Source organism: Myotis yumanensis, unplaced genomic scaffold (genome assembly GCF_028538775.1).
Source record: "Myotis yumanensis isolate MYYU_CA2020_CCGP unplaced genomic scaffold, mMyoYum1.0.hap1 SCAF_1, whole genome shotgun sequence".
NCBI lineage: Eukaryota > Metazoa > Chordata > Mammalia > Chiroptera > Vespertilionidae > Myotis > Myotis yumanensis.
The window spans coordinates 148335107-148348101 of record NW_027223752.1 but is presented as its reverse complement, the minus strand read 5'-3'; the positions used below and the strand labels follow the sequence as shown (position 1 = coordinate 148348101).

General features: G+C 39.8%; 1 protein-coding gene across 1 annotated transcript in view; it reads right to left on the bottom strand.

Annotated features, from left to right (window-relative positions):
- The window catches only part of MYO3A (myosin IIIA), a 204115-nt gene that overhangs the window by 170809 nt on the left and 20311 nt on the right, over positions 1-12995 (bottom strand). The window contains exons 3-4 of the mRNA XM_070408411.1: positions 11968-12072; positions 9557-9656 (exon numbers count right to left, since the gene is read on the bottom strand). Coding sequence (XP_070264512.1) covers positions 9557-9656; positions 11968-12072 — 205 coding nt within the window. The remainder of the gene's footprint in view (positions 1-9556; positions 9657-11967; positions 12073-12995) is intronic.

Here is a 12995-nt window from a genome sequence, read left to right as displayed (position 1 = left end):
ACATTAATGATCCTTTATCACTTTTGGGTTATAATCTACTTAGTGATTTTCATAAAAGTTTTATACTTTCTTTTTAGGAAATTCATATTCACACAACCTTTTGCATATAAGGGATATAATCAATCTTCTGACATTCCTGAACTTAATATACCAAATGATCCGTCCTCTCTCCAGTTCACCTGGCACTAGATCTTTCCCTTTCTTTAATACTCAGCTCAGATTTTATATTGGACATGGTATACTGTTGTCTCTAAAGGCATCAAGATTACTGCTCACTGCACTCTCCTTGGCTTTGAACATATGAACTATGCACCTAGAGCTGTCTGTGCCATTCAATTCTGTATGCCTTTGTATACATGTGTGCATATATACATAGTATTGAATCTCAGTTGCAGAGAGTTGAGTATCTATAATACTCCTCACTTAGGGTACACTATCATCACTCATTTTTTTCATTTTCTTTCTTCCCCATTCACCTCCCCCATTGTCCTGTCTCCTGACTCACCATAAAATTCTACTTGCTTGAAGCTCTTTGGGAATTAAAATTTTAAGCTGCAAACTAAAATCATTTAGTTCTAGTCCAAACACTTATTTTACAATGAGAAAAACTGAGGAGGCAAAGAGATGATTCTTAAAAAGTATAAGAAAAGTGGCTCTGACCGAATGGCTCACTTGGTTAGAACGCCATCCCGATATGCCAAGGTTGTGAGTTTGATCCTTAGTCGGGGCACATACAAGAATCAAGCAATGAATGCATAAATAAGCGGAACAACAAACTGACATCTCTCTCTCCCTACCTCCCTCTCTAAATATCAAGCAATATGTTTTTTAAAAGAAAGTCCTTTTTTGGTTCACCTAAAGTTATCACACCATGGAAAGGAATACTTGGTAGTTTTTATTAAAATTTCTACAGTTTGTTTTTGTGTTAGGTAAATCCCTAGATGTAAAATTTCCTTTTGTCTGTTACTAGATAAAAACTTTGAAATGTCTGAAATCCATTCTTAATATAATTTTTGGTGCACTTTCATTATATAATTTAATTTCAATAATTAAAAACTACAATTTTGTACATCTTCAGAATATAAGGCAATGCACATCAATAAGAAAAAATATTTTCTACAATATTTAGAAAATATCTTTGTCTCTCCCTTTCCATATCCTCTTTTTAAAAGTCATTAGTCAGTTATTTGCAGAATAGGCTGGCCCAAGGAGGCTTGACTGTACCGTATCAGCCCATTCCCCAGGCATGGCTCATTGGATTAAAAGTGGATATCCGACCCAGCTGGTTCAACTGAGTTCCTTCTCCCACTCCAAATCCCTTCTGATTTGGGATGTTAAAACTCTGGGTCAGTTAGCTGTTGGCAATGAACCAATAAGATTATTCATACAGACTTGGAAGGTTGAGGCTGTATTTTTTATTAGCCTCGATGGGCAACATGAAACTCCAGAGACTGGTCTGTAGACTGGCAAAGAGAAGCAGGGAGAGAGATTTGGGGGGGGGGGGGGGGGGGGAGAGAGAGAGAGAGAGAGAGCAAAAGGCAACAAGCAGGCCCTGACTGGTTTTTCTCCGTGGTTAGAGTGTTGACCCAGCAGACTGAAGGGTCTCTGGTTTGATTCCTAGTCATTGTCATGTTCCTCAGTTGCATGTTTGATCCCTGAGAGAGGGCAGCCAGTTGATATATTATATCTCTCTCACATCAATGTTTCTTTCTCTCTCTGTCCCTCCCTCCCTCCCTCTCTCTCCCCTCCCTTCCTCTCTAAAAATCAGTGAAAATCTGATGAGGATTAACAACAACAAAAAGGCAAAAAGTAGTCAAGGTTCTTGCCTTCTATTCTCCTGTCTCTGTGTCAGTCCCCTTTGGCCTGTTCTTCTTATCTGAGATGGCCTTCTGTAGCTACTTTGGGTTTCTTGTCCTTACAACTAAAATACCCCCTTGACTAAGCCTTACAACATTATCTATAAGGTTGATTGGCTTAATTCAACTTAATGTTCAGTTCAAGGAATACTTGAGCCCACAAGTTCAGCTGGAACTACAAAACTCTAAAAGAGATTCCATTTATGGTTTTGCTTTATATAAAAAAATAATTATAAATGTCTTTTCTTTCAAGTAAAGCTTACTTCCCCAAAGTAAAAAATCAAATTCTAGCTGAATAAAATATTAATCATATAGGAATGAAAATTATAAAGCTCTACCTGCCCTGCATGGCTTGGTGGTTGAGCATTGACCTATGAACCAGGAGGTCATGGTTACATTCCATGTCAGGACATATGCCCAGGTTAGGTTGCAGGCTTGATCCCGGGTGGGGGATGGTGAAGGATGTGCAGAAGGCAGCCGATCAATGATTCTCTCTCATCGTTGATATTTCTAGCTCTCTCTCCCTCTCCCTTCCTCTCTGAAATCAATAAAAAAACATTAAAAAAAGTTCTACAGCGCTGCCATATTTTAAATGTGGTTGTTCCCCCAAGTTCCCCCTCCCAACACATATTTTCTATAAAGCACTCACTAGCTCTCAAACTTTTAAGATTTATTCAACAATCAAATGTATATACAATCTTTAGACACACACACACACATCTTTAGACCTGTGTTAAGTCTCCAACTCTACTCCATAACTTTAAAAAAATGCTGACATAATTTCAACCTTAGAGAAAAGTTGGCAAAAGAAGTACAAATAACTTTTATCTGAATCATTTGCGAGTAAGTGGGCTACATGATGTCTCTTCCCCCCAAATACTTTGGTGTGTAATTGCTAAAAACGAGGGCATTCCGTTAAATACCCACAACACAACTAATTAGGTCAGGAAATTTAAGACTGTTACCTTCCTACCATCTAATCTACAGACACCATTCAAATTTCACCCAGTGTCCCAAATATGCCCTTTACAATGAAAGGATCCAACCCAGGAGCATGTGCTGCATTCAGTTGTCAGGTCTCTTTAGTCTCCTTCAATCTGGAGAAGTTCCTTCATCTTTCCTTGAATTTTACAACCTTGACATTTTTTAAGATTTCAGGGCAGTTATTTTGTAGAATGTTCCTGAATGTGTATTTGTCAGATATTCCCTCGTGGTAATATTTTTGACAGGAATATAACGGAAACAATACTAAAGTCTTCTCACTGCATCCTATCAGGAATTATGTGATTTTCATTTTTTTTCAAGTACTATTTGTGTTCACTTGATCACTTGATTATGTTTGTGTCTGCCAGGATTCTTCCCTATAAAGTTTCTCTTCTTCTTTCGTAATTAAGTATTTTGTGCAGAGGTCCTTGGAAACAATGTAAAATATCCTATTTCGAATCAAAACTTAACCAGGTAGTTTAACATCCATTGACGTTTTAGGATGAATTAATTCTTACTAAAATAGTTGCCAAATGAACAATTTTATTATTTTTTCAATATTTATTAGTTGGCATTCTTCTGTAAGAAAAGGCTTTTGCTTCTTTTCATTCAGATATTCATGTATGTAAGTATGCAAAATATAGCTTAATGGATTTCTGTTTCATTCAATGGGTTACCACTATTACCACCATTATTATCATTATTTTGGAGCTCCCAGATCTGATCAATGAGAATGGCTTCAATTTGGCTTCTGTGTCCTTTTGACATGCCTCTATCATTTGTTGAGCATTGCCTTACTTTTTGGGACACTAAGGCCTAGGTTCATCTTTATAGCCCTAAAAATCAGCTCTTCTCCAAAAATCCCCACTTCTTCCTAGTTGAGAATTATATTTAAAAACCAAGTGTTAGGTGCTGGATGTGCTTTGGGGTATCAATGCTTGCAAGCCTTCTTAGTAGAAATATCTAGGTAACACACACACACACACACACACACACACACACCATACATGTATTCCTAATTTTTTATTAAACATTTTTTTCACTTTTTTATTTTAAATTTTATTGGGGTGACATTAGTCTACATGAACATATAGGTTCCATGTGTGGATTACTAATTTATAAAATCTGTATATAGGACCATGTGCCCACCACCCAAAGTCAAATCTTCTCCTGTCACCTCATATTAGGACCCCTTTCTTCCCACACCTCCCTCCCTCTGGCAACCACCAACACTGCTGCTTGTGTACATAAGTTTCAGTTTTATATTCCACATATGAGTTAAATCATATAGTTCTTAGCTTTCTCTGTTTGACTTATTTCACTTTGCATAATGGACCATGTTCTCAAGGTCCATCCATGTTGTTGTAAATTTTAATGTTGACATATTTTTCTATCCCTCTATACATATTAAAAATCACAAGTTCACATTGAAACCTCCAATTCCAATCCAACAGCATTGGGTTCATTTTTCTCCCTTTCCATAGTTGTCATTCTTTTCTCTAACAGTAAGAAACCTGGCTCCCCTTGTCATGATTTTTCCTAATTGTGTGAAGCCCTATTTATGTAAATAACCTCTTGTCTCCATCTTGACTGCAACACAGGTGCCCTTGTTACCTAGCTCAACTGATAGCCTGACTGGGCCCCTCCTCCTCCTAGGTGAATGCTCTTCTTGTCCCACTCAGAGACTCGACAAGACACTCCTACAAGACACTACCACACCCTCCGGCACGGATGTCTTCCTCACCCATTTTGGGCCTACATGCTACACCACCACGCACTTCCATGCTTGCTCTTCCCCACCTAAAGGCTATGGTTCTGAATTATTGAGGAAGAAAGAAAGGAATAAAAGGAACTTCCAAGTTTTAAAGTTCAGATGCAATTGCCTCACTTGATGCTAAAAAGTGGGTTTTAATTAAAAAAAAAATCACAACTTCTCTTCGACCTACATTACTCATTGGGAATTTAGTCTAAATTTGGGCTTGTCAGTAATAAGAGATTTAAAGCCATAAAATATTCTGTCATAGGAACAATGTATAAATAAATCACAAGAAGTACATGCTGTACTTTTGTATTGAAATGTTAACTCTCCTATTAGAAATGAAATTCCACAGAGAGAAATCCACAGAAATGAGAACTGAAAACCGCCCTTCAAGTATAGTCTCTCGTTTTTCTATTCCTGATAGGGACTGATTTTTCTGACATTAATTGACTTGCCTAAAGGGGTTTACCTCCTGGGAGGTCATATTATTTTTTGATTGATAATACACCAGTGACTGCTAATGGATTTCATTAATAACATTTCCAAGCTCACTTGTCTTCCTGGTCTCAGAAGTGTCTGGTGGTTTTCTGTAAAAGCGTATCCACTTAGCAAAAAATCAAAAGATTTTCTTAACTAGTATTACATATACAGAGAAACTGTAATTTCTTCAATTGCCTATAACTCTTATGGTCTATCCCTATGCCACTACCCACTGGCTGGGAGGGAAGTGAAGCTTCGTCCTTTCAGATAGAGTTCAATCTCTGTTGGATAAAAGTGTGCTTGCTCCATCTCTCAGATGACGTTCCTCCTCCTTCCTCTCTCCAGAAGATGGGACTGTCTGTACAGGATGAGGGATGGCTTATAACTCCTTGTGGGCAGGGAGAAGAGAGTGGTGGGTCTCTACTCTCTAGAGCCACGTGCCTTCGTCTGCCTGGCTTTTGGGGCCCGGCTGGCCTCCGATGCTAGTATCTGCATCCGGTGAGCTTTGGGTCTGTTCTCCTTGTGCAAGCAGGGCTTTCTGTAGTTCCTCCCAGCAGATGAAGGCTGGGATGGCTTCAGCTAGAGCTCAGAGCTCTCTGAGGTCTGGCTCGGACACCTATGCAGACCGGGCCCAGGTGATCCGCTCTGTGCCTCACTTCCCTTCCTGAGAACCCTCTTTAGAAGCTCTCCAGCCAGATTCTCAGGTACTTTTGGGTTTCTGGAAACTAAGGGTAAGGGTTTGGGGAAGCTCAACTTGAGCACTTCCTCTAGCTAATCTCTACACCTCAGGTAACAACAATGTGGCTCACCCCAGCCTGGACTGCGGCAGACGGGGCAGCGGCCTCCTCTGGAATGCCGAATGGCAGCGGTGGGCGTCTGAGGTAAGAGCTCCTTTCTGCCTCATTGTCATCTTCACTTTTAAAAGCTCGTCTCACTCTCCTGTCTCTCTCTCTGTTCCATCTTTCCACAACTACCCCAGAATTGGAAAGGGTTTCCCTCGTTTCTATTCTCTCTATGTGAAACTCAACAGTGTGTCCCTGGGAATTCTCTCTCCATATGCTTAAGAAAAGTTAGAGCAATTCACATAGAACTTTCTCAAGAGATAGCCTGGGTCTTGCTACAAATTCCTATTTTTGAATGTTAAAACTGAATATTACTACAGTTACTTTCTTGCATTCCTTCTGGAACAAACCTTGATCTCACCCCAGACAGAGGTGCCTCAAGCAGACTGGGGTGAGACATAGTTTAGATAGGCAAAAGAGGAAAGCATGTTGATAAAATTTTAAGTACTTCCAAAAGTACTTGTAAGTACTCAATTACATGTGCCAGAATTCTGACTGAGAAAGAGTTGGGCACATTTAAGGAACTGGAAGAAGCTGACCTTGCTCTTCGGAGAGAGCACTAAGGGGTATAACAAAGGTATGGGTCATTCAGCACTTACTGTGTCCCAGCACAGAAGACCGGAAGGAAAGTCCTTCCCAAGGGCTAGAGGAAGCCATGGAACAGAATACTGAGCAAGAGGGTGGCAGGACCAGATGTGCTTTCTGAAAGGGCCCCTCTGGTTGCAATGAGGACAATGGACCATAAGGAAGAGAATGAGACCAGAAGAGGGGAGTACAGCAAAGTGTAACTACAGGAGCCCAGGTTAGAGATGATGGTTAAGACTGGGAAGGAGCAATTAAGATGGAATCTAAGGATATATATCAGAGAGACAGAGATTTCTGACTAATTATAGATGTGGGAGGGGGAGACAAGGAAAGTCTCAAGGATGAGCCTAAGATTTCTGGCTTGAACAGCAAAATAGATGCTGGTAACTTTCTAAGATAAGAAATTCTTGATAGAAAGCAGACTTCAAGGGATGGATGAGGTGGTGGAGTTCCATTTTGGATATTTTGAGGACTAGCAGCCATCCCAGTACAGGTCTTCAGTACCCAATAATGAGCTTACTGTATATTTTATGAGGTGAGAAATTCAAATAACATGTATTCTAAAATCTTTACATTCAGCTATAACCTTCTCTGATATTTGATTTAAACATAAAATGAGGACATTAATTTTCAGTTTGATTCGGCAATTTGTGGCTTACCATATCTTATTCCTTCTACCCTTGAGAAGTTTCATTATGCATGTACCTCCATCCTCAGGTTTTTATTCATATGAAAACCTACACGTCATTTTAGGTGAATGGAATCCATGCCCTCTTACCATGGAGATTAGAAATAAATGTATTATCTTGTGTACAAAAAATATAGTATCAGGTCTAGGAACATATTTAATAGGCAGGGGCCTTCTTTTCTAATTATTGCTAAAAGTTAAGTCTTTAAGTCAATTAATCTAAAACAGAAGCTCTCATTTTGTCAGCTTCCCAACTTATGACTACTTTATAACGATACTAGAGGCCCTGGCCTGCAGGATCGGGCCAAAACCAGCTCTCTGACATTCCCTGAGGGGTCCCAGATTGTGAGAGGGTACAGGCCAGGCCAAGGGACCCCACCAGTGCACTATCAGGGCCTGGGAGGGACGCAGAGAGGTTGGCCAGCTGGGGAAGGGCATGTCCTGCCTGTCTCGCTCAGTCCTGATTGGCCAGACCCCAGCAGCAAGTTCACCTACCTGTCAGAGCATCTTCCTCCTGGTGGTCAGTGCAAGTCATAGCGACTGGTCAACAGGTCGACTGTCTGCCCTGTGGTGGTCAGTGCATGTCATAGTGAGTGGTTGAGTGGCCTTAGGCTATCATTAGCATATTACACTTTGATTGGTTGAATGGCCAACTGGACGACCGGACACTTAGCATATTATGCTTTTATTATATAGGATCACATAAAAGGTCATCTTATTAATTATCTACGTATATGTTTTTAATCTAGATTATTTCAGAGGGTATCCCAGGAAGCTGCATTTCTCAAAGCTACTGGTTTACCAAGTTTTTCTTTCATGCCTGAGAAGCTGTTTACTTACACTTGTTTTAATAATTTCCATCTAGGCTATATATGTTGTAACCATTTTTTAGAGCAAGAGAATTTATGAAACCTCCAGTTTAATATTAAGTTCTCCATTTGGGTCTATTAGAGTAAAGTTAGGGACCTGCCTATGGAATAGTGAAGAGCGTTTTGATGTGTGTGTGTATGTGTGTGTGTGTGTGTTTCAATTTCAGGCACAAGTTCTTATTAGTATCATAACCCAGCCAGATTGTCAAACACACAGCTTTGAACTCAACTAGAACACATACTAGTTGTATCCAACTTATTAATCAGGAATTAACTGTCAAACTCACAGCTGCTGGGTAGTTTTCAAATGCTCAGCTGAGGAAAAAAGAGGAACACACATGGTTGTCTGAAGGATATGCTATCCATCCACTCTTTTCTAGAGACTATAGTCTGAAATTCATTTCTGGGATCAGCCAGAGAGCTACATACATGGATATTAAAACAATTAATTTCTAAAGTTAATCAATAGACTTCCCTAAGCTTCAGTTTCCCAAATTCAAAACGAAGGAAGATTCATTCAATGATCACTCATTGAACTACTAATATCCAAAGCATTAGAATAAGACATAGTCCCACCCCTCAAAGACCCATCTAACTATCTTTCTAAGTATCTTTTTCTATGACCCAAGAGATAATTATAATTCTATGTGATAAACACAAAAATGGAGACATATGCTGGGTACAGAAGCACAAGGAAGGACACCTTACCCAGCCAGAGTGCAGGGGAAGGGAAAGGGAAGAACACTGGGAGAATATTGAGGTATCTTAGAATAATTATGCTCACCCTCACAAGATTAGAGTATGAGTAGAGATCAAATGAGAGAGGTTGGCTATGAAACAGAAACTCCAGATTGGCTTATTAGTAAATAGAAAATTTATTATCTCACGTGAAAAAAGGTCCAAAGCTAGGGCAGGCTCCAAAGTTGGTTAATTTAGGGACTGAATTACATCATCAAAGACCCTTGCTCTTCCTTCCTCAGCTCTGCCTTTCTCAGGATTGGCTCTCCACTTGGAATGAAGCACTACAGGACTGAATAAGGTGCCTGTAGCAGTACAGGCATCACAACAGACACAGAGAGTCCGGAGGAAAACGGAGACCGTCTTCCCCTGTGCTTCCTTCTTAGGAGGGAAGAAAATTTCCCAGAGAACTTTGAAGATTTCCCCTCACATTTCAAAATCCTGGATTTGGGCACATGTCCATCTGTAAAGCAATTACTAGTCAGGGCTGTGGGATTAGGTATAGGATAATCAATGGGGTGCCATCCATTTTAAAGAATCAGCCACACACACAGCTACAGTGGTGTACGGACACAAGCTAGCTGACGTGAAAGTCACTCTTCAAGGAATCTCTCATCTGCCAAATGTTTAAAAATCTGCACTTTCTAACCTCAAGGAGATACAGCCTTTTTTTCTACTTTCAATGCCTAGAAAGCAAGGCTAATATTAATGATCAAGTTGTATCACACTATTCATGAATTTCAAATAAAACTTACCAAAATCTACAAGTTTAACTCCGCCTTCTGTGGTCAACAGGATGTTATTTCCTTTTACATCACGATGGATGGTTTTGTTGTTATGCAAATGTTGAAGTCCCTAGAAGGTAGAAAATATCTCCTTTTAAAGAAAGCACCAGCCTGTGGTGTGGCTCAGTGGGTGAGTGTCAACCTATGAACCAGGTTCATCCCTGGTCAGGGCACATGCCCAGGTTGCAGGGCTCAATCCCCCATGGGGGGCGTGTAGGAGGCAGTAGATCAATGATTCCTTCTCATCGTTGATGTTTCTATCTTTCTCTCCCTCTCTGAAATAAATAAAAATATATCAAAAGAAAAGAAAGCATCAAACAAAAACATTTTCAGATGATTGCATTTGTACAAAACCTATAAGAAACACAGTGAAAATTAAGATTCAAGGATTCTTAAATGTTTAATATTGAATTAGTCATATCAAGTTATATCACTTTCACTTTGGGCTATATAAAAATTCCAAAAAGCAGAGCATGCCTTTAACTCTCATCAAATATTTTATTGAAAATGTGTTGATCTCAATAAAAGAAAATGCTTATATACTTATCCTATCTAATAATAGACAAACATGGTAATTGGCTGTACCTTCTCTACACTTCCCATTGGCTAATCAGGGTGATATGCAAATTAACCGCCAACAAAGATGGCGGTTAATTTGCATACGTAGGCGCAATGCTGGGAGGTGAAAAGGGAAGGATGGAAGAAGCCGCCTGCTGCTGACGGTGATTGGAAACCCAGGTGGCAGGCAAGAGCCAGGTGGCAGGGCAAAGGCAGAGAAGCTGGGCGGGGCAGGAAAGAGGTTGCCGCCAGCAGCCGCTTCTTCCCTGCCTCCCCCCCCCCCCCCCGGCCCCCTGGCTGGTGTTTGGAGAAGTACCTGTATTTTTTTTTTTTTAAGTACCTGTATTTTTAATAATTTCTTGACATGGTAAAATAATTTTACATTACGATCCAAGGGTGGTGGGGTGAGGAGAAGGAGCAGCAGAACAATCCAACAAACAAAAAGGGAAACAGAAATGCATGGTGGAAGGGATTTGAAGGGTGGGTAAGGGCATTGCCCAACTAAAATGCAATTGGTTTTTTACTGAGTACTATTCATGGGAAGACAGCATCCTGACTCCTTCTCTATACAGCATATTGGGAGTAAAAATGATGCATCCAGGTGGAAATATGATTAGAGGTTGGAAGACAGACAGGGAAAGAAGAAGTCAGAAATACACACTGAGAGAGAGTCATTGGCTGGCTGGCTGCAAATACTGACTCTCTAGTAGTGATAGAATAAAAAAGTGGGGGATATCTCTGGAAGATTCAAGAAATAGGGAGCAACTATTCTATGGTTTTGACTTGCTCAGCAGATTTCCACATACACACATGTACATGCCTATGTTTGCATGCACACACATATACACATAACTGACTGCCCTCCCTGGAAGCACAAAAGAAGAAGAAGCCACCATAAGAAGAAGCCGCCCACCTTTGGTCCAGGCGCCAGCGCCTGCGGCTGGCTGCAGCCCAGGAGACGGACAAGCCACCTGCCTGAGGTCCCAGGCTGCAGCCACCCGGAGAAGCTGCCAGCCCTATGATCCAGGGCGCCAGCACTTGTGGCCAGGGAAATAGGTTCCCTCTTCTCCTACTGCAGTCATTATTTCAATATTCCCCTTCTGAATTTCTCTCCTGTGCTGCAACCCAACTCCACTTTTCATCAGAAGGATTCGGAACAGAGAGAGCAGTGTTAAAAGCTTACATTTTTAAGCCGGTAAGGTTGGTACTTAAACATATAAGTGGAAAACTAGAGTCCTTAAGGTAACAAAGGCTACAAAGGACAGGGACAGTGCATGACCTATTATATCCAGCAATCCATATGGGGATATATGAATCAACTAAAATAGTTGACAGGGACAATTCTTCCATCTTTGAAAATATCTACATCAAATCTGTTTAAATAGATTTTCATCTGCATAATATAACACATTCTGACGAGGCCACCACCACCACCAATGTGGTCAGTGCTGTGCCGATAAATGTTTAATAACTGAGGGACCCTCCCCCCCGAGTGCACAAATTTTTGTGCACTGGGCTACTTGTTTTAAATAATGGCAAATAAAAATCTAACTCTTAGTAAAAAATACACATTATCTACCTCATCATAATCACAATCTCAGAAATATACTTAGGAGATCAAAACTCAAGGTTCTGTTGACACAAGGAGGGTAGATTTCCAGTGGAAAAAAGGAATTAGCTGTGCTAAACATTTCAGATTTTGGATATGTACTCTTGCATTAATAAATTCTAATGTATTATTTTTCTAAAAATAGGATCCACATTTTCTATTTAACGAGAAATGCCTCAAATAATTAATGCATAAACAATTTAAATTGCCTTACCATTAGTGCTTCACGTAAAATATAGGCAATTATGGACTCATTCATTCTTTTCCCCTTTTTCAGAAATCCTTTCACAAGATCAGTCACTGATCCTCCATTGCACAGCTATAAAAGAATATTTTAAGATTGATATTAAAATGAATATGACATTTTAAGGACTTGATATAAAAGTTTCTACAAAACATTTTTTAAAGTATCCAATTTTTGTTTCAAATTATTATTTTCATCATCCTTATGGTTTCATAAATAAATGAACATATAAACTTATAACTACTTTACAACTACTTATTGCAACACAGTTTTCATATGAGTTAATTTTTAGAAGAGCATCTGAAGCACTGGGCCTGATTTTTAAATTCAAGGATAAGAATCATGATTCTACAAATTAGTCCCACCTTTTAGTATCTAGGGCTTAAAAGCATTCTTGATTTCTGATAGCTTAATTAATAGTGCAATAGGTTCCATGACTTCAATACATGGCTACATACTATTTTACATGTGCATTAATTCAAAAACATGACTACTTTCTGGAAAATTGCAGAATGCTTTGAAGTAAAGATTACAAATAATATTTTATAGGAAACTGTTTTAAATATCATGTTTTCCATGCTGTTTAGCCTCTTCCCCTCACACTCTCCCCACCTGCAAAGTAGAGGACTCTAAATGGAAAAGCAAAAGGGAAGAGCATGGTAGGAGAATTTTTCACATCCAGGTTCTCTAAAGTTAGGAAACATGAAACCCCACAGAAAATTCTCAAAGGAGCTGCATATTTGCAGAACATAAAAACACTGATATTAGCAGTGGGATATGAGACAGGAGATACCTAGGCAAATGACCTTAGAATCAACAAAGCTTTGATACATGAACACTGGATCCCCTCATCTCTGCCCCTTTAGCCTTTGTCTTCAACCTGCCTCTTCTCTGGGGGCTCTCATCCATGTTCTCCTTACCTTGACCCATGAAGCCTCCGCTCCTATCTGCCTTGGTACCCACAAACTCCTGGAAACTGAAAGAGCCATAATTTCCCT